General features: G+C 39.9%; 1 protein-coding gene across 1 annotated transcript in view; it reads right to left on the bottom strand.

Annotated features, from left to right (window-relative positions):
- The window catches only part of LOC118897971 (atherin-like), a 55898-nt gene extending 33331 nt beyond the window's left edge, over positions 1–22567 (bottom strand). The window contains exon 1 of the mRNA XM_036857660.1: positions 22432–22567. Coding sequence (XP_036713555.1) covers positions 22432–22567 — 136 coding nt within the window. The remainder of the gene's footprint in view (positions 1–22431) is intronic.
- Positions 22568–23327: the final 760 nt, after the last annotated feature.

Raw genomic sequence — 23327 nt, 5'->3', positions numbered from 1 at the left:
ATTGGTGCAGCCACTGTGGAAAGCAGTATGGAGATTCCTCAAAAAATTAAAAATAGAACCACCATACAATCTAGCAATTCCACTTCTGGGTATTTACTCAAAGAAAACAAAAACACTAATTTGAAAAGACTTATGCATTCCTATGTTCATTGCAATATTGTTTATCATAGCCAAGATATGGAAGCAACATGTCTATTGACAGATGAATGGATAAAGAAGATCTGATATATATAATATATATAGTATATAGAGTGTGTGTGTGTATATATATATATATATATAGTGTGTGTATATATATATAGTTTGTATACAGACACACAATAGAATATTACTCAGTCATAAAAAGGAATGAAATCTTGTCATTTGCAACAACATGGATGGATCTAGAGTATATTATGCTAAGTGAAAAGAGGCAGAAAAAGACAAATACCATATGATTTCCCTTATATGTGGTATCTAAAAAACAAAACAAATGAACAAACAAAACAAAACAGAAACAGACTCATAGATAAAGAGAGTAATTTGGTGTTTGCCAGAGAGAACTTGAGAGGGGAGAAATAGATGAGAAAGATTAAGAGGTGCAAACTTCCAGTTACAAAATGAATGAGTCACAGGGATGTAATATTGAGCATGAAGAATACAGTCGATAATACTGTAATAACTTTGTATGGTGACCAATGGTTACTAGACTTACGGTGATCATTTTGTAATATATTTAAGTGTCAAATCATTATGTTATACACCTGAAACTAACATAATATTGTACAACTATACTTCAATTATAAATAAATAAGTGAATAAGGCATTAAAAAAATCTTCATGGGGGCTTCCCTGGTGACGCAGTGGTTGAGAGTCTGCCTGCCAATGCAGGGGACACGGGTTCGAGCCCTGGTCTGGGAAGATCCCACATGCCGCGGAGCAACTGGGCCCGTGAGCCACAACTACTGAGCCTGCGCGTCTGGAGCTTGTGCTCCGCAACAAGAGAGGCCACGATAGTGAGAGGCCCGCGCACCGTGATGAAGAGTGGCCCCCGCTTGCCGCAACTGGAGAAGGCCCTTGCGCAGAAACGAAGACCCAACACAGTCATAGATAAATAAATTAAAAAAAAAAAAAATGCAAACCTTTAAAAAAAAAAAAAAACTTCATGAATTCATGAAGAATCATCAGACTTCTGTTATATCCTCAAAGTTCATTACTTTTCCTTTGTTTTACTATAAGCTTTTATCTATAATTAAAAGAGAGAAAATGTATGAAAGTACCTAGCATAAAAGTTAGTGTATATACACATAATAAATGTTTGTTTCCTTTCTTTCCCTGTTGTATAATAAACTTAAAGAAACTTATTAAATTTCTGGTCACATATTTATCTTGGCTTTCTCTAGCCATTTTTAAAAGAGTAAGTAAATATGCTTGGAAAACGGAATTAAAACTCAAGGGAAAATTAGAGCTATATGAAGACAAAATCTTTTAAGTGCTATTAAGTGCTTAAAATATTACATAATCACATGCATTAATGGTAGGCATTTTAACTTGAGCATAGTTGTGTGTATGTTGTTGATATTCACAATTTTAACTACTACTATTTTCAGGCATTGCAAATCCATGCATAGAATTCAATTCAGAGAGAAGCTAGGAGCCTTAGATGACAGATGATTAAGTCAAAAGGAATTCATATTTAAAATAAAAGTAAAAGAACTTCTTTAACTATTTTTAGATCATTGGCAGAAATTCTAACCAAAAGAATATTATTAAAAGGATTAACCTTGCAGTCTTGGAATTATGAATATTTGCTTCTTCCAATTAAAAATGTTAGACTCATACAAAATGGTATAAAGATTCAATTGCATAAACCTACAAGTTAAAAAAAATCAAAGTTATTACTACGCAGAACAGCTGTTACATATTAATGAAATTGGACTTTATGGGTGTTTGTGTGTGAACATGTTTATGACACAAATGGATCATAGAATGTTCAGCTTTTCTAAGTTCAGAAATGTTGGGCCAGTTTTACTCCCTTCCAAAGTGAAATTAGGGCTCTCAAAGAGTCCAGACTTGAATACAGGAAATGAAAGTTCCTGAAATGCCCACAGAATAGGTACCAGATGGAGATGAGGGTTACCAAGTATTTGGGGCAAGGCAGTGCAGAAGATTATATCCAAGTAAGTGACAAAATGAAAGTTAACTGAACCATTCAGTAAATGCTGTAGTTCATCATGCAGTCTAACGTACCAGTACTGTCTCGTCATCTTCTCTCTTTAATCATTTAGGTTGGAGTCTTCACTAGGGCCATAAGGGATTTTAGATCAATCTAGTTTGATCTCTTTATTATACAAATGAGGCTCAGAAAGATTAAGTGACTAGTTCAAATCACAAAGGCAATAATAGGAAGAATAGGGTCTTGAACTCTGCTCTCTCTGTTCTCAGCCCAGAGCTTTCCCCATTCTTTCCCAAGGCCTTTTTCCAATATTATCAGCATCACAAGTGCTGCCTGAGGGCTGAAGTCAAAGCTTGTCTCTCCCTTTGGTGTTGCAAACAGGGAGGGATTCCAGTCCTGCCCATACCCGCCTGGAGGTTGAGACTGGTCCAAGTGAGAAGTCCTAAGGAATCCTTGGAACGTGGAAAATAATGTCTTTGAGGGTGAGTGTGTGGTATGTGAAGATACACCTGAAAAGGAGGCTGGAACCACACTGTAGGGCCCTCAACTGCCAGGCTACTGAACTTGAAATTTATTTGACCTGTCAAGGAGTACCTCTCCTGGTGTCTAGCACAGTGTAGGTATTAATGTATATTTGTTATATGAATGAATGAGTCGTTAGTAATCTGTGAGCTGATTCTGGGACATGTTCTTATCAGAGGTGCACTTCAGGCTGTGTTAGAGCTGCAGTGAGATTTGACTGAGTTTCAAGGAGACTGGCAGTTGGGAGAGTAGATTCAATCACAAAGATGAGAAAGAGACTACAGCGAGTTATACGATATGTATATATATAATTTTAATAGCCTTGTTGGTGCATAATTAGGTTTTTTAAAAAAGATTGCTCATGGGTGAATCAGCATATATAATGTTAAGTGAAAGAAGCCAGACACAAAAACGTGTCAGTTCAGGTCCTCTAGGAAGCAGATGTCAAAATGGAATCAAAGTCCAAGAGATACAATGTGTGAAATAAAGGGAAGAGGGGGTGGAAATATAGGCAGGGTGAGCTGTCATGGTACAATGACACCTGTGACACCTGTGAAAGGAGAGGGGAAGGAAGGAGGATTGGTAAGAAGAGACTCAGACTGTAAGACTGCCAGGCGGATAGGGCTCCCTAGAGCACAGCTTGCCATGAGAGGGTCCTGCTTTGAGCAGAAATAGCTTGGCTCTGGTACTCCCACCCTGCTAAGTCATTGGCTGGGTGCAGCCTAGGGAAAGCATGGTCTTGGTGTAAATTCGGCTCACTGCACTCCTCCCTGCAGGTTCTCTCCTAAAGGGAGATCTGAGTGGCACATGTCCATGGCCATTGTAATATTATTTGAGTCTGTTTACATACAATTAAAAAAACAGACAAGCCAAGATAGTGGTTACTTTTAGGGAGAGGTAATGACTGGAATAGGATACAAGGGGGACTTCTTCTGGGGTGCTGATAATGCTTTATCTTTTAATCTGGGTGCTGGCTACACACCAGATATGTTCACTTTTTGAAAATTCATTGAGCTAACACTTATGATTGGGTATTTTTCTATATTGTGTAATATTAACGTCAAAGGATGAAATAAAAAGATTGCTCGCTAAGCTGAAAAGAAAAATAATATTGAAGATTTTAATACAGTAGACAATAACAAAGAATTTGCTGGAAAATCAAATATTTACTTCAAATATAATAAAAAGAAAACAGTTGGCCTAGCTTCTTGTCAGGGCTTGAAATTGAATTAAAATGGAACAGTGTAGACTAGGACAGGGAACAAGCCGGCAGAATCTGGCAAATCTGTAAAGCTTCTCAGCTGGGGGCGTAGGCAGGGTGGGTGGGAAGCGGGACCTATAAATGGAGACCAGTGGTGATGGGTGAGGGCAAAGGTCACCACGAAGAATGACCAGGCAAGGTGTGGGATCCCAGAGGACAGAAAGGCATTAGCACCCAGAGAGCCAAGTTGGGCGGGAGAACAAAGATGTATTTTGTGGTCTACTCATGGCATGCAAGCGTTTAACACATACTTTGTCAACTATGGGACTGAAAAATGTCAATATGTAGACTTGAGGCATCAGCTCAGTTGTTTGAATTATGAGATTGGATTTTGGGTCCAAGGCTGTTTATCAGGTAAATGGATGAAACTGTTGACCCATTAATTATACTAGTCCTCTGCTCATCGCCGATTATCTTACGTCCCTGGTAAAAGGAGCAAACATATAACAAACACAGCAATTGCTTCCATGCATAAGGAAAAAATGACCACCTTATAAAAGATATTAAGCTTGAAGTTGAAAAAGTGGTTTACTTGTGGTGTGAAAATATTGGGAGGTTCTATGTGACCCTGATCAAAAAAAAAAAAAAAAAACGAAGCTATAAAGGCATTTCCATTTTCTCGATTTTAGGAATATGAGATGAGAATGTCTCAGGTCATCTCCCTCTGACATTGTTTTAGACAGGGATCTTGTCTTCATCATCTTTGGACGCTCAGTGTGTGGCACATGATGGATTTTCTATAAAGCCTTGTTGGAGGAATAGGTTTTTAAAAAAATGAATGAACAAGGAGGTCACTGTGTCATCAGTCTGGTCTTAGTGAGTAAAGTGTACCTGAAATCAGAGGTCACCTGGAAAACTTCTGTGTACCCTGGTAAAGCGAGTGGGGACCTGTTAGAGACAAGTTAAGACCACCCTCCCACTAAGAACTGGGTTAATGACACAGGGAGAACAACCTTGACATTCACCTTAAAACAGCACCACTTTTTCTGAGGCCCTTGAGGCCATACTTGGGTCAGACTTGTCTGAGTCCACTGGTGGAGACCTGATCCAAGGTTAGAAATTCATGCAAGGGCTGTTTGCAGAAGAAATTTCTGGTGCTCATCTTTAAGTAAATTGCTGATTTACTATAAATTCTTGAGTTCAAGGTGTACTGAAAAAAATCCTGTGTTTGTTCAGTGCTTTATTTATTTCAAATCTCTTTTGCACATATTATTTCTTTAGCTCATCATAGCAGCCATAATATCTGTAGAATGGACTCAATTTTTTCCATAATGTAAAATGGAAAAAAAAAAAGGGTTGTATTAGTCAGTGTTCTCCAGAGAAACAGAACCAATAAACTTAAAAAGAGAGAGAGAGAGAGAGAGGGCGTGTGCGCGAGAGAGATTAAGGACATGAGTATAGAGGCTGGCAAGTCCCAGCAGACTGGAGACCCAGATATGAGCTGATGTTGCATTTCAAGTCTAAAGGCTGTCTGTCTGCAGCAGAACTCTTTCTTGCTCCAGGGAGCAAGTCTTTTTGCTCTATTCAGGCCTTCAACTGATTGGATGAGGCCCACCTACACTACAGAGGGCAATCTGCTTTATACAAAGTCCACAAGTCCACAAGTACAAAGTCCACAAGTACAAAGTGCAAAAGCACTTTCACAGAAGCATCCAGAGTAACATTTGACCACCTATCTGGACATTGTGGCCCAGCCAAGTTGATACATAAAATTAACCATCACAAGAGTCCTAGACTCCAGGACTTGCTCAAGCCTATGGATTTAATTAGTCAGGATTGTTTCTAAAATTCTGGGCTTCTGACATTTAGTCCCCATGAGAGACTTACTGAACACTAGAATTAGGTGACGGTTTTTCATTAATTCTGATGTGGGAAGCAAGAATGGGAAGGAGCTAGCTGGTAGTCAGAAATATTAGTTACTCAGTAACTGCTGAAAGCAAGAATCAGACCTCAGGACGTCAGGAACCATGAAAAACCTCAGTCTTCCTCAAATAATGTTATGTGGAACAGTATAAAATCACAGAATCATAAACAAACTCAAAGCAAGAGAAAAGAAACGAAACCATCTGCTAAATTTAGAAAGACACGCATAGAGACACAAGTCTAGGTCTGGAGTGAGGATTTCATTATGATGATGTCTAGTACAGATGTGAATAACCACGGCCTAGGGCAGGGGTGGGCTGACAAGGAACTGGGCTCAGCTGGGAGGCTAGTCTATTCCGGGAAGGCTGGTCTACATTGGGGCGCAAGTTTAGGCTTCTAGACTACCAGACAAGTGAAGAAAGCAGGATATCAAGTAGCACACAGTTCTTTCCCTTCCACATATGACTCCCCAGCCCTCCTCATGTTGGCAGGGGTCTCTGTGTCTCACACAGCTCAGCCAGAGGAACTCCCCATCACGATGAGTGTGTGATCTGTGGCAAAAATTCATATTCAAACCCCATACACCTATGAATTGATGATTCTGGAGGTTTTCCTGTCACAGTGCTGGGCAGTAAATTCTTATGCACTGCACATTCTCTCCTATGACCTGTGATAATGAAGAATACAATTTGTATGAATATTTGAAGACCTCAGATAATCCCCAAACCTAATTTTAAGTTAAAATCTTTTTAAGTTTTCAACTTCCTATTTCAAGAAACGGCTGTTCTTTTGGTCAGTTCTTCCTTCTAGCCCTTCCTTCACAAATCCAAACGGAAGCAAAATGGCCCACACAAATGTGTGCCCTGTTTCTTACATCCTCAAAGTATCACTGAAAAGTTGTATATGAACTGTGCATTTTAAATGCACCCCAAAAGAGGCAACTTTCAGTTTAAAATCATCCTGCAGTAAAGAGTCCTTTGATTTTACAGTATTCGTGTCCTAATTTAGCAGCCTATGAGGTTCTGATTTTCACAAATCATATTTACATAAAGTAGACAGTATTAATGGAAAACTGGGGGGAAAATACAAATTATTAAGCACACACTAAGTGCCAGGTAATATGCTGGACATGGCACACTCAGTGAGAACGAGGTGTGTTGATGACTCTGCTTCCAAGAAGTATTTTGCAGCCTGACACCAATGCTGAGGATGGACATGTTTCTAATGAAAGGCAAACTACAATATTTAGCACGGTTATGGAACAGTAAACGTGCGACTGCTTAAGACAGAACAATGAATCACGTTTCATTTCCCTGCCTGAACAAGAGAAGCAACTCTTTGTCCTGCCTTTCCTTCAAGCTCAGCAGATGCTGGCTCCCCCCAAAGATAAAGCATTCTTTGTGTGCTGTGCCCTCAGCTTCCCTGGGTATTGGATGGCAGCTTCTGTATGCAGATGCTGAAAAATCTTTCTGGGAGTGTTGACATAGTATTTGTCTCTTGAGCACATGTTTATTTTTAGCGGTAAATTATCAGAGCTTGTGAGGCTGAAACCTCAGCTACTTTTTGCATGCGTTTTCAGTAGCTGAATTCCAGACCAGGGCACCACAGACCGCCTATCAGCCATGACGATGATTTCCAGACCTCATCCTCCCATCTTGCCAGGTGACTGAAATTGATTAATCACTTACCAATTTAACAATGGTCAGTGAGGGCCCGTAAAATGCTTTTTTCCAGATTATTCATAGTTGGAAGTCTATTTATTCATCACAAAGAGGAATGAGAAAATATTTCTCTTTGTGGAGGTAGAAACCTTAGATCAGTGATCTCAATTCATTGCTCAGCACCTGCAGGGAGTCAGAGCAAAGAAAAATGGTCAAGTCCCAAGACCTGAGGGCAAACCGTTCAAATTGCTAATAGGGAGGGGAAGGCTGCCTTGGTTGCTTAGGATTCCAAGATGCTGCTTTCAGTAACATCCTTGATACTGAAGGAGAGTGGCAGGGATTGCTCCAGATCTGTTTGGAAGAGACCTGGGAAACACAGTGAACTCATACCCAAGAGAGGTGTTCTTCTGGGCACAGCAAAGGAAGAGCAGGGCATCTACACCAGGCCTTCTACTTTGCATCTCATTACCCTCAGAGATTTAAGTCTGCAGCGCCACTCACTGCAGGGTTTAAGGATATTATAGATTTTTTCTCTTTTTAAAGTCAGGACTCTTGGGTCCAAGAAACAGATACTCAATCTAACTTCTTATACTTTCAACCTAACTTCTCATACTGCTTCTTAAACTTGCAGTTACATCAAACAAACAAAACCCTGAAAAAATGAGTACCTACAATATGTTTTGCTTATGTCTATGTGTGTTTGTTTCCTATAACTGAAAGTTTAAGAAATATATCCAAGAGTTCAAATGATGTCATCAGGGTCCTGTTACTCTCTCCATGTCTTCGCACTGCTTGTCTTTGCCTGGCTTTGTGCCACTTGTACACTCTTTCCATATGGTGGGCAATTTCAGTCTGTGGTTAGAAATCACAGTGGAAAAAATAGCTTCTCCTGCTGTCCATGTATCAATCCCCAAAAATGGATTCTGATAGGCTCTACTTGGGGCACAGGCACATCTCTGGACCAATCACAATGCCTTAAGGGACATGATTGGATGATCTGAGGAGTCATGCACTTATTCCTATGGGCAATGGAGACAGGGCTGTGTTGAGATTAATAACTCCATTGGGATCTCACCGTGTAAGGAATGGGTAGATTCTTCAAGGAAGGGATGACGATAAATTTTAAAAATGTCTACTACAACAGATAAATGATCCATAAAACTCTAATGGTCTTAAAAATAAATAGGAGATTGCCAACTGTTCCTCCTTCTCACTCATGCTCTTCCTCTGCCATTCAAGGCAGTCCTTGATGCTATGTTAAATGTATAGACTTGGAATAGGTCCAAACAAGTCCTGCGCTATGTATTAGCCTACAACTGATAAACCATAGGTTGTTGCTACTTTCATTAAACCTAATTCTTCTGTTACGATAGCATGTCATCCAGTGATGTTTGATAGACCAAGATAGAGAGAAATATGAGCTTCTTGGGAGATAGAACTTGGTTTCATTTTATCTTTGTTTCTCCTATAACAATGAGCACTGTGTCTAGCACATAGAGGCCTCACATCACTGTTTGCTGAATTGAATCAAGTAGGCAAACATGTTGTCTGGGGGTTTAATAGGTCCAATAGCTAAAGAACCTACATCCTCTGAGAACTTCTAGTTCCCCCAAACTCTTCCATATCAAAAATTTGATTTTTTTCAAAAAGATTCCCTTTAGCTAAAGACCTTCGAAGAGCCTAAGCAGATAACATATGAGGTCAGCATATTGCAATTGCTGAATTTTTAGAGTTAGACCTGGTTTTAAAATTTCCAATGTCTTGGAGTATAGAGGTTTCTCAAAACATTAAAAATAGAACTATCATATGACTCAGCATTACACTTCTGGATATTTATTTGAAGAAAACACAATTTGAAATTTTGTTTGAAAAGATATATGCACCCACCCCCCATGTTCATTGGAGCATTATTTCCAATAACCAACACATGGAAACAACCTAAATGTCCATCGATGGATGAATGGATAAAGAGAATGTGATATGTACACACAATGGAATATATTCAGCTGTAAAAAGAATGAAATCCTGTCATTTGTGACAACATGGATGGACCTTGAGGGCATTATGCTAAGTGAAATAAGTCAGACAGAGAGAGAGACAAATACTGTATGATTGCACTTATATGTGGAATCTAAAACAAAATAAAAAATATAAAAGGCACTGAGCTCATAGATATATTCCGAGAACAGGCTGGTGGTTGTTAGACGCAGGGAGAGGGGAGGTGGGAAAAATGGATAAAGGGGGTCAAAACATACAAATTTCCAGTTATAAAGTAAAATAAATCCTGAGAATGTAATGTACAGCATGGAGACTATAGTTAATAACACTGTATTGCATATTTGAAGTTGCTGAGAGAATAGATCTTAAAAGTTTTCATCACAAGAAAAAGTTTTTCTAAGTATGTATGGTGATGGATGTTAATTAGATTTATTATAGTGATCATTTTGCAATATATACAAATATCAAATCAAATTATGTTATATACCTGAAACTGATATGTCAATTATACCTCAATAAAAAATTTCCAATTTTAATAAAATTTCCAGTAAGTTGGACTACCATGAGCAAGTTATTTAATCTCTTGGATCCTCAGTTTCCCCTCATTATTATCATCAGTGAAAGGGTAATAACAATACTTACCTCACAGATTGATATGTGGAATAATGGAAATAATATTTGAGAAATCTGGTACCTAACAAATGGACAGATATTGTGGTTGCTGTTGAGGGAACAGAGACAGGTACTGATAGATGGGCCAGAAGATGGAAGAAGTACTTAGGGTGGTAAAAGGTTGGATGAGAAAGTTGAAGGTCCAGAAGAAAAAATTCATTCACTTAAGACTTGCCCACAACAGTGTATTTGTGTTGTGGTGACTACAAAAGCTAAAATCACTGGTGGAGAGGATGTGTCTCTTAATCAATTAATTTCCTGCCCATCTTGCATCCTTGGGGTGCAGCCCCTACCTTTGGTCACAATATTATTTTTATCACCATCTGGTGGTATCGTAACAAAATTGCAGGGATAGCTATCAAAGTGAAATACCATCACCTGAGAGTAGATGACGAAAAACTAATCCCAGAGGTGAGAACAGCTCTGAGGAGGCAACACCATTCAGTGACATTTTTATTAAACCCAAAGACACATTAAAAACTTTACTAGAATATGAAAATTTCAGAGAAATAGCTTAGTATTAAACTTTTTTTTTTTAATGTGTTACTGGAATATAAAAAGTCTCTCCAGAGAAACCTCCCACCACTAATGACTTGTGTTGAATTAAGTAGTGTTATACTTGAGAAAGTTTTACCTTTCTCCCAATGCAAATCTATTTAAAGGTAAGCTAAGCTCAACTAAAAAAAAAAAAAAAAAAAAAAAAAAAAAATCCCAGTGTAGGCCTGCTGCTAATGCTTTATACATCCCATTTATAAAAGGACTGGTTGGTATGATGTTGTATATTGATAACTGGTAGGCCTGTTGTTATATGTTGATTATTTCTGTATCGGCCCAACTGGAAATTATGGGTTGTGTGGTTTTCAGTACATAATCATTTGTTTTTAGTATGAGCTATGTGATAAAAACTTATAAAAATTTGGAATTTTCCTAATTTTGAAAGTGTTTTGTACTATGATTTTAAAAAGAATAAAGTCTAAAATAGTATGGAAAAAATTCAGTCCCATATTAGACCTCTATGGACCTGCACATGGTACTAGGATTGGCTTAGGGCTGCTTCTAGCTCAGGCTACCTGTATGGCTGTCTATTCTTCCTTCCTACAGGTCTAAGAGATCTGTCTGGTTTCCTCTAGGGAAATAAGAAAGGCATAACTCAGGTAATGGCAGAGAAAAATTTTTTAAAGGGTTAAAAAAATCTTACATTCCTTTGGCAAATGTCCTTGCTTGATAATTCCTGTTGGCTCTTCCTCTATGCCTGATAGACTTCTCACAATCAATATGGCTAAAACTCGAGTTAATCTTTTCCTTGCCAAACCTATCAATTCATCATTGATTACCAAACTGTGCTGATGGCACTATTTCCACCCAGTCCACCTGACTAGAAGCTTGAGTCACCTTTGACTAGTCCTTGTCCTTTATCTCTATATCAAATTGACCACCAAGTACTTCCCCAGGATATATCCAAATGGTTTCTTGGTTCCACTATCACTGTCACCGTCTGATTTAGACACAACTGTTTTTCACTTTGACTTTGGTAAGGGTTCTCCATGGCTTCTCTCCTTCCTTCCCTACACTCTTCTTTCCCATTTATTATCCATGGAACAGAAAGGTTATTTTTACAAAACATAGATATAATCATTTACCCCCTTGCCTAAAAAACAAAAGACAGTTATCCAAGATTTTTGTTGATAACTTTGGTCCATGCAAAATCTTTTCAATATTTAAGAACGAATTGAGAATCATTACATTAATATTGCAACAAAGTTTATAGATAGGTGAAACTTAGTGAAGCAAGATCAGCACAATTTATTAGAACTTAGCCTAGGAAACTGTCCTTTATTACATTGAGAGTTATATCAGAATCCTGTTAAGATCATGACTTCTTATAGAAATATATCAATCTCTATCTGTACCTCAAAATGGAGACTTAAAACATTAATAAGTTAAAAGCTAAGCAGACTATATTATTAAAAGTTGAGTCATTTTTCTATTCAAATTAATTACCAAAATTACATTAAAAAGTGACAAAGATAATGAACTACCACTATTCTTAGTTAATTCCAACAAACCATATATACTTTGAACAACAACAGAATAACACATATACTGTTTTAAAGTGTTTGGAAGCCTAAAAGAAAAATTTTAAATACAGTAATGTTTTTTCATAATTTTCTAATTATGGTAGCATGACATGTTATGCAATATAAACAATTAATAAGCAATGCATTTTTTGCCTTCTTACCATTAAAAAATGTTGTTAGATATACCCAAAAGGTTGTATGTGAATATATGTAAATTACCAGATAATACGATAAACAACAGAAATCTGCCACCCACCCAAGAACAGGAATACTAGCTATAATTTCCATATATCTGTTTGTTCCTTTCCTATATAGCTTCCATTTCTCCTGCAAAGGTAACCCAATCTGAGACAGCTGTGGTACCAGGAGTGGTTGGAGAAAATGGGTAATAAGATGAGATTTTGAAGCTGGATCATAACCTACTTACTGGCGATGAGGTCCTCATCACTGAGGTAGGAGGAGTAAATACAGTACGTGGCCCAAGGTGGCGAGCCATGGTTAACATTCTCACCAGAGGTGAATTGGGATGGTGTACTGGTGGGGTGTAGAACATTAGCTGGTGTGACATAACAGGCAGCTGAGAAGTATGTGGGGAAATGGTAACTTTAAGGGCAATGAGATTGGATGGCTATTGCTACTGTTGATGCCCTAGAAAAAAATGATGAAACACTGTAAGTGATGAACAAGTAATTTGAAAAGCTTGGTATGAAAACAGAGGGCTTCCCTGGTAGCTGACGAAGGGCTCTCATAAAAGAAGCCAGATGGACACAATTATTGTAATGACTGGCTAGACTGGAGGGACAGCCAAAGGAGACTACCCTACAAAGACTTACAGAGAAGGGTAATAGAACATGGCATTCTTAGACGCGAAATAGATGGGCAGCTGACAAGGGTACTACTCAGTTTTTACTGTCAGAAAATAAACAAAGATAAAGGAACAAAAGACTAAGGGTAGTAGCCCCAGTAAAAAGTCATAATCTTTTGCTTAATTTCTGTACGTGCACCAGTTTTCAAACTTAGAACCTAGAAAGTGAAGAGAAGACCAGGTCTCCAGGAGGAAGAACTAAGTACGCCATGGCGAGTATACGTGGTAGTGACTAGCCCAGAGCTTCCCCACAGGGACCTATGGCCATTTACTCTGGCAACTGTATATTTGGGGAAGGGCAGTACCCAAATATTCCCAGGACTATTGGATAGGTGTCATCATGGCCTATTAGCGTGGAGAACAGTGAGGCCAGGTAATGAATGAAGCCCTGGCCAAAGTCAACTTACAGTGGGTCTCCTGGGTCCACGGACTCACCTGGTCCATAGTCATTTCTTTGGTCTCGGAATGTATAGTTAGAATTCCTATGCATGGCAATTACAATACATCCCATATTGGATCTTCTGCCTGTGGGGAAGGCAAAGTGGAGCCCTCTGAAACTACTTCTCTGGGGGTGGTAGTAGAGACTGATGTCACGTTTAAGGATCTAAAGCAGCTTGGGAAACTTTCTCTTGAAGGGCCAGATGACAAATGTTTAAGGTTTTGTGGGCTTAATGGTCTCTGTTGTAACTATTGAAAGTTGCTCTTGTAGCAAAAAGTAGCCACAGGCAATATATAAACAAATGGGCATGGCTGTGTTTCCCCAGATATGGTTCACTTCTGCTGGTGGCCTCGGGCTCTGTGCAGGGGACCACTTCAGCCTCCCTGGGGGTCTTGGCTAGCACAAGGAGTCTCAAGTTCCTTTTACTGTTGCCACAGTGGGCCATGTTTTGTCCAACCAGTCTCAGTAACCCTGTCCCTTCCAGCTGCCCCAGATCGTGCTACTTCTACTCTCAGGTGATCTGGGGGGAGAAAGATCTCTGAACATATCCCCTGTCTCTTGTGAAGCCAGTCATGTCTCAGTGTGCCTTCAAGAGGATTTAGCAGCAAGAGGGTCCCTCAGAGCATCTAGTTAGCCATAGTGATGAAAGTGATGACCTTTGTTTTAAAAATACAATAGACAGGGCTTCCCTGGTGGCGCAGTGGTTGAGAATCTGCCTGCCAATGCAGGGGACATGGGTTCGAGCCCTGGTCTGGGAAGATCCCACATGCCACGGAGCAACTGGGCCCGTGAGCCACAATTACTGAGCCTGTGCGTCTGGAGCCTGTGCTCCGCAACAAGAGAGGCCGCGATGGTGAGAGGCCCGCGCACCGCGATGAAGAGTGGTCCCCACTTGCCGCAACTAGAGAAAGCCCTCGCACAGAAACGAAGACTCAACACAGTCATAAATAAATAAATAAAAGAACGTGAATTTCTTTAAAAAAAAAAAAAAAGCAAACTGGGCTATTCATTTAAAAAAAAAAAATACAATAGACAAGGATTTATTAGGCCAAATGTGCGAGACCCTGTTCTTTTACTCCATACATGTTTACACACATGTAATCGAGCATGACTCTGATAAAAGTTTTTTGAAGCTAACTGTGTGCTTTAGATAAATATTTTCTGGAAAATATTTTATCTTTTAAGTATGGAAAATTTGAAATGTCTACAAAAGGAGAGATCATGGTAGAATAAGCCTTTATGTACTTTTTCATCCAACTTCAACAATTTTCAGTTCATGGCCAGGCTTATTTCATCTATGCCCTCCTCCTTCTTCTTGATTATTCTGAAGCAAATCCAAGACAGCCTATAATTTATCCATAAATATTTGAATAAGTATCTCTAAACAATAAAGACTATTTTTCAAAAACATAACCACCTAGAGATTTGACAATGATTCCTTTATGTCATCAAATGTAGTGGGGATATTAACCCTTTGTGATATCAAATTTTTTTCCAACTTTGTCAATTGTCTTCATACTTCGCTTATAGTGTATTTTTGCCATTTAAAAGTTATTTTTGTTTTATATAGTCAAATACATCAATCTTTCCCCTACTGCTCTGGGTATTTGAGTTCCAGTTAAGAAAGTTTTCCCCATTCCCAGATTTTAAATTCACTCATGTTGTTTTCTTCTAGTTATTATACGGCTTTACTTTTTAAAATAAATTTTACCATTTAAAAAAATTTATTTATTTTGGCTGTGTGGCACGGCTTGCAGGATCTTAGTTCCCCGACTAGGGACTGAACCCGGGCCATGGCAGTGAAACTGCTGAGTCCTAACCACTGGACTGTCAGGGAACTCTCTTTACTTTTTTACATTTAAGTCTCCTATCCATCTGAAAGTTATCCTGGTGTTTGGTATGAGGAATGGATCCAATTTTACATTATTCCTTGTAATTCTCCAATTATTCCTAACCATTGACTAAAACATACATTTTCCCCTCACTGATTTAAGACGTCAAGTTTATCATACATTATAATCTCATACGCAATTGATTCTACTTCTGCATTTTCTATTCCTTTCCATGGGTCTTTCCCTCTTTTCATGTGCCAATACCACGCAATTTTAATTATAGAGGCTTGGTAACATATTTTAATAACTGATTCAACTACAGCTCCCCTACAACTGATCCTTTTTAAAAGATTTTCCCGCTATTCTTGCTTGTTTTTTTACAAATGAACTTTAAAATCAGCTTAAAGCCCTCATTCTTAATAGATATGGTTTTTACTAAAACAGAAGTATTTTGCTAGTTAAGTTATATTTACTATCTTACTTGCCTATACATAAATCAATATTTCTCAACCCACTGCAGTGATATTTATAAAAACCATGTATTACATAATATTGTATCCCTTATTTTGAACAATTTCTAGTATTTGTCTTTGCACTAAGCTGGAGAAGACACTAACAGAAGCTGAAGGTAGCTCACTAATGGCCTCTATGCAAAATATCTGGTTGCCCCAGGTATAAGTAACTCTCATTTCTCTAACGTTTAAATAAATCCCTCCTTGTTGGAGATCATGTCCTTTCAGAGGGATAGCACAGTGCTGGTTACTTAGTAGCTGCTTAGTAAGTGTTAGTTGGCTTTTGCATGGCAAATACACATTCTCATTATATTGTTTATATTTATAAAGAACTTACCAGAAGCAAAGTGGGGTGCTGAGCACTGTGCAAGGCATAAAGATGAGATGAGACTGAAGAGTTTACCTTCAGTAACTATCCCACAAGGCCCACAACCCAGAAGAGATGTGTAGACGAATGCTACGGAAAAAGAAAAGAAATGAGTTCCAGCTGGAGGACTGAGCAACAAGTTAGTATGCCAGAGTCTTGTTTGTTATGAGAATTAACCAACTAAGAACTCTTACCTATTGGGGAATCAGGGTAGAACTATCAGTTTGTCTAATTGGTTTGCATGGAGAGAAATTAATGCACATTTCCATGTAAAGCAGTCAATTTTTTCCTTCCACATTTACTTACTGTCCTGTAACTATGCCCCAGAGAAGTACATATTTTTGGCTGGTGAGAAGGTAATGAGTTACTTGTAAGTCATTATTATAAAGAAGCTATTACTCCAGAATCATATTCAGGAAGGATTCCTCATCTGGATGCAAGGCACACCATTGCCTGATTAAGCCTTGGGAAGAGTTGGTGCACCCTGATGTAGGAGGGAGGGTGCGGCTCAGATATGGCTTTAGACTGCAATGTATTTCTGACTGCAAAACAAAATGACATGAGCTGTGAAGGACCAAGCGAAGCAGAGAAATCGGCTCTCTAGGGCTGACCCGTGAGCCCAGCCAACAACCAGCCATGAGCTCCCTTTTGCTTTGTCTTTGAACAACCTCATCATTCCCTTAGCTGTGTGTCCAACAAAGGTTGTCCAGCTCTTGAACCTCTGGTGTGGAGGTGTGAGGTCTGGGACGTTTCATGCGGGAAGAAGTGGCTTCTGTGGACGTGCTCTAGGGAGGCACCCAGGTAGAAGCCTCTTCGGGCATCCCACTGAGCCCCTAGAGGCTCTTACCGTGCCCCCTACCCACCCTGCTCTCAGCCTGCTGCTGATTCTGCATTTGCCATCCATTCACTTCAACTCGTGGGAAGGTGGGCCCTTCAGAAGAGATGCCGAAAGTAGGAGAACAGCTGTGAGGGGAATCCCTCAATGTTGGGCATGCCCTTGCCCCAGAAGATGAATTCCTGGATGGTTGTCAGGCAAACAGGCAGAGACACATCTCATACTACACTCTTTCGAATAAAAATATCGTTTTATTTAAAATTTTATAAACCCAGCTGTGGTTAATTTTATGTGTCATCTTGACTGCGCCATGGGGTGCCTGGGACCCTGACTAACGTACCAGCCTTGTGATAGCATTGCTCATTTTGTTGAAATGTTCAGTATGACACAAATGGTACAGACACAAATGATAACCTGATTCATTCTCTTACTACATCCTTGGGAGTGTTATAAAGAGTCAGAGAGGATGACTTCGCCAAAGCAAAAAAAATCTGCGGTTGTAACTGGAAATAGATGATAAGACACGTGACTCACATGTTAATTTCTAGTAAACCATATTGCATCCTGAGAAACACTCACTTTCATGTAAAACAGAATCTTTTGCTTTCTGTATCTTTGTGGAGATCTGAAAGAGTTTCTAGTTGTCATTTCGAGAATTTTTTGAGGCACATGAGGTAGGTGTCATTACTAAAATCTCACTAGATTTCTCATTTGAGTTTTGTCAGTGATACGTTATCATTCAGACAATATATATGCCATCAAAAGATACTATGGGGCTTCCCTGGTGGCGCAGTGGTTAAGAATCCACCTGCCAATGCAGGGGACAGGGGTTCGAGCCCTGGTCCGGGAAGACCCCACATGCCGCGTAGCAACTAAGCCCCGGGCACCACAACTACTGAAGCCCGCGCACCTAGAGCCCGTGCTCCGCAAAAAGAGAAGTCACCGCAATGAGAAGCCCACACACCGCAGTGAAGAGTGGCCCCACCTCGCCGCAACGAGAGAAAGCCTGCGCACAGCAATGAAGACCCAACGCTGGCAAAAATAAATTAAAAAAAAAAATACTATGGCCAGAGTGACTTAATAAAAACTACAGCATCCCGTGGCCCAATGTTACTTAGTGTATTATCCAAAAAACCCCACAGCCTAGCATCCAAAGGTAATTAAAGAGCCATTCACATCTTTAATTGTGTTTTTCAAAGAACTTTTATCATCCACTTATTGAATGGTTTTACTTTATGATCTAGTTCACAACATTTAGAAACCTTCCTGAGGGTCTTTCTTCCTCTCCAGTTTTCTCAAACACCAAGAAATGAGGAGAGTCTCATTCTTTTAACTTACTCCTCACCTTCTCACCAGCTCTCTTCTCTGTCTGTGTCTCAGCCCCCATGGCCCTGGTCTCCTCCCCACTTCCTCGTACATTTCTGGTCCTATTTTTCTCCTGTTCATTTACCCAATTCTGACTCTTAGAACCTGGAACCTGGGCTGGCCAAGAAAGAAGACTATTTGTAAAGTAGGGGAGAGGAAGAAGTTGAGAAGACAAAACTGTATGTCTTTTTCAAGATGAAATCTTAAAATGCTGATCTTTATTTTCTCTCATTGTCACACTTAGAGGTAGCACTTCACGTCAGCCAGGGACAAGAGCCATATTAGCTGTCGCTTCAAGATCCTGGGTATGTTTCTTTTTTTCCTTTTTCTTCTTTAATTGAAGTATAGTTGACTTACAATGTTGCATTAGTTTCAGGTGTACAACATAGTGATTCAATATTTTGCTAGATTATACTCCATTTAAAGTTATTACAAAATAATGGCTACATTTCCCTGTTATACAATATATCCTTGTTGCTTATCTATTTTATACATAGTAGTTTGTATCTGCTAATCCCCTACCACTATCTTACCCCTCCCCTTTCCCTCTCCCCACTGGTAACCACTAGTTTGTTCTCTATATTTGTGAGTTTGTTTCTGTTTTGTTATATTCACTCATTTGTTTTACTTTTTAGATTTCACGTGTAAATAATAACATAAAGTATTTGTGTTTCTCTGTCTGACTTATTTCACTAAGTACAATAACCCTCTATGGTACATGTTGCTGCAAATGGCAGAATTTCATTCTTTTTTATGGCTGAGTAATAGTCCACTGTACGTGTGTGTGTGTGTGTGTGTGTGTGTGTGTGTGTGTGTGTGTGTGTCTCCCCACATCCTCTTTATCCATTCATCTTTTGATGGACACTTAGGTTGCTTCTATATCTTGGCTATTGTAAATAATGCTGCTCTGAACATTGAAACATTGGGGTGTGAGGTATGTTTCTTTTATCCATAGTTGCCTGCACAGTAGCCCTGGATTGCCCATCAGAAGAAAGCTGGCACATCTCTGAGACTTTGCCAAGCTCCATCCAAACTCTCTTGTGTGTTTGCTCATCCTTTTCAGTGATCCAAGACACTTGGACCCCTCCTCCTATATACAGATGGTGTCAGGCATTGACAACCAGAGGCTGTGTGACAGAATGGAAAAAAAGCCTCTGTGCTGGTGCAGGGTTGGACCCCTGTTGTACATACTACTGGCTCATTTTATCTCCCAGGACAACCCTGTGGTATGGGCAGGGGCAAGTATGAATATTACTCTTCTCATTTAATAGCCCAGCAGGCTTGGCATTTCTGTTAAATGTTGGTGAGTGCTTCAAAGCAGTAGGGAGAGTTGTTCAGACTAACTGTAATTTTATTAACTCACATTAAGCATCCTGGATAGTTTTTCCATTTTTATACTAAAAAAAGTCTATATTTAGATATGAAGTAAACATCTCTTTTTTTCCACTAGAAATCACACACTGCATCTTTTACAAAGAAAAATATTGAATTTATAAGCATACTTATACTGTAATCATTTCCTGTGATTACTTTTCATTTTTATGCTAATATAACTAGAATTTATGTAGTGCATTATTTTTCCATAGTGTGTGTATTCTGATAGATACAGAAAAAGGAAAAGCACCCAAAAACATATTCTGAGAAGAGCCATAAATATACATTTTCATCATCCTTATTAGAAAAACATTCTTTATTCTCTCTTCTCTCTCTTGCCTCATTAGAAACAATCCGTAATATTTATATACATTACATAGATTTATAAATAGATTTATTTATAGAAATAAAGTAGATATGGACCTCAGTACACTAAAGAACAAGTCATTCATAGATTTCTGTGACTCTCCTAAATTTACAGCCTGTTCAGATACATGACCTGACGTTTCCTTGGTCTGTGAGGTTTTGGGAGACCATTATGCAGATTACGAACTCACCTCTTGGTGAACTGATTGCTCTGATTGACACAAATTATCTTTGGGCAACAATACGTGTATAAGGGGGGTGCTTAAAGGCATGACCCTTGACAGCCCAAGGAATATACCTGAGATGAAAAAGGAAGAGACCTGGTCATAACAGCTCAGATGTCCATACTATGAACATTGGCCAAACAAGGTTTCTAGAGACACCCCATGTCTTATGAGATGGTGGCGGGGTGGGGGTAGGGGAAGGACAAACTAAATGGTAGGTCTGCGTCACACTGAGGAGGTGGGATTTAACACCCAGTTGCTTGGCATTGTTTTCTCCACTTAAAGTTTTAATTTAATAATCAGCTTTGAGTTTCTTTTTCTGAACAGGAAAAACAAATCAAGCTTGAAATCTGTGGAAGTGTTTGCTTTCCTCATGACAGAAGCCCAGCAGCCTTCCTGTTCTAGGTACATTTATGGAGAGCAGCCACCTCAGGGAGCTGAGTTTGTCTCCATTTTTTAAGGGACTGAGTAAAGATAGATATGATAGAGAAAAAGAAAATGATTATTTTGGGTTATTAAAACCCAGTGAATTTTGAAAATTGTGTGTCAGTGGCTATCAGTCAGAATTTTTTAAAAAAATCTGAATTATGCAGAGCAATATTTCCTGAAATGTGTTCCCTAGGATAATGATCTGATAAAATATTCTGGGCAAATAAAACCTTCCATATTTTCTCCCTCTCTTAGAGATTCACAAAAAATTACATTAATACATTAAATGCTAAGAAAACTTCTTGGAAAAGAAGAACAAAGTTGGAGGTCTCATACTTCCTGAGTTCAAAACATACTACAAAGCAACAACAATCAAGACAGTTGTGGTACTAGCATAAAGACAGACGTCTGTACCAACAGAACAGAAGAGAGAGCTCAGAAATAAACCCTTGCGTATAAATGGGCAAATAGTGTTTGACAGTGGTACCAGGACCATTCAGTGGGGGAAAGGACAGTCTTTTCAACATACGGTATTGGGAAAACTAGACATCCACATGTGAAGAATGAAGTTGGACTCTTAACTTACATCATACACAAAAATTAACTCAAAATACATTAATGACCTAAATATAGAACCTAAAACTATAACACTCTTAGAAGAAAATATATGGGAAAATCTTCGTAACATTGGATTTGACAATGATTTCTGAGTTTGTCTCCATTTTTTAAGGGACTGAATAAAGATAGATATGATAGATATGATAGAGAATCAGACAAAGACTGATAACGATTTCTGAAAAGAGAACTCAGATTGTGCCGTGTTTGAGACACCAGGAGGGTCACCCCTGCCATTGTTCCAGTCATGGGCGTTGGCCTTCCCTGGACTCTTCTGATCTCATGGGCCTGTGTCCATCCTGAAGCCCCCCAGGACAGAAGCCCATGCTGCAGGGCTGCTGCCTAATTGCTTGCTTTCTTGCATTGTTCCCCAAAGCTCATGCCAGTTTCCTTTCTTGAGGGGTCCATCCCCCTGCATCTCCCGGTCTTTGCACAGTGTTGATTCACAGCAAAGTGCTTCAGCATCTGGAAGGCGGATCATATTTGAAAGTATTAAGCAACATGCATGTCATTTTTCTCCCTTGTAAATTGTGTCCTCTGACAGCCACGGTAGCTCCAGGGAAGGGATGGGAAATGCCCTCAGAGAAGACAGATCTGACCGGAGCTGCTGAGAGCACTTATAGTGCTTTTGTGAAAAGTAGAAAAAGGACCTTCTTGCTCTAGACACAGCCCAGTGCCAGGTCGCCTGCTGGGTGAGCAGAGGACAGCCTGGATTTCGAATCCTGCCACATTCTGTGTGACTGCCCATGGTGGCCCCTGATGGAACATAGGGCTAAACTCTGCTCAACTGGAAGAAGGAAAAAAATAGCTCATCCTTCTGGTCCTTAGGGGGCTGGGGGGAGGAGAAAGACAGAAGTAAAAGAAGCATCAGCCATGAGTCCTGATCGTTCCTTGTCAGAGAGAAATCCCAGAGGGTGAGGCATTTTGGATACGTTCAGGGGATAGCCCAAAGAAGGGGATATTTACCCCCGTTCCTATTTGGGACTCTAGGAGGATACCCCCTTGCACTCGCTGTACTTGTACTTTGTACTTGGTACCTTGTACTCGCTGTAAAGTGATGGCACAGTGTGGCTGGGCAGAGGAAGACTGTGCTAGCATTGCGCTGCCTTTGTGCGGCGTTGCAGAGACCTGCATGGTCTGTCAGAGCACCTGGGGACTGAGAGTTTGGCTGGGCAACCTGCCAGAGCGAGTCACCACAGCAGGGACATGGTGACCTATACAGAGCGCCACCCAGGGTGGCCATCAAATGGAAGTCACAGCCAAACTTCAGGATGTCTTAATGCCAGGGAGATACTTGGGGTGTGTAGACAGCAGAGGAGTGGGTTATCCCCTGATTGAGCCGAGGCAGCCACTGCCCATTCCCGAGTCCTAGATCAACACCCAATGCCAGCCGGGTGCCCTGCAGCCAGTGGACAAGGGCTAAGAGACCGGGCAGCAGGCAGACAGGTCTGAGCCCTTGACGCCCAGCTCTGAGGTCCTCCTTTCTCCTGCCACTCGGAGGTAACACACCCTCCTTCTGTTCTCCCGGACCAGGAGTAGGACATCTGAAAGAATAGCACTTGCCTGATAAAGACTGATTTATCTAAAGAGTCTAAATATTTAAATGATTGGATGAGACAGTGTTGACTAGGCTGGAATTTCATGTCGTCCTCCTTATACAGTGGGACAGGGGCTTATAAGAGAGACTGACTCAGCTCTAGGAGATTAAAAAAACCATTTTTTCCTTACCTGCGTTTGTGGAATTGGTCCCAACTTCACCCTCATTCCATATCCTCCCTCTAGCCATCATGTAGCATGAGTGGAAACTGGAAAAGCTGAGGGTTGGGGGACTTGGCCGAGAGCAAGCATCTGGTTGGTGGTGAAGCTTGGACTTGAACCCAGTTCCTCTCATCCA

The sequence above is a fragment of the Balaenoptera musculus genome, chromosome 7, assembly GCF_009873245.2.
Source record: "Balaenoptera musculus isolate JJ_BM4_2016_0621 chromosome 7, mBalMus1.pri.v3, whole genome shotgun sequence".
In the NCBI taxonomy this organism is placed as follows: domain Eukaryota; kingdom Metazoa; phylum Chordata; class Mammalia; order Artiodactyla; family Balaenopteridae; genus Balaenoptera; species Balaenoptera musculus.
Note: the sequence above shows the minus strand (reverse complement) of the source record. Positions and strands in the feature narration are given on the sequence as shown.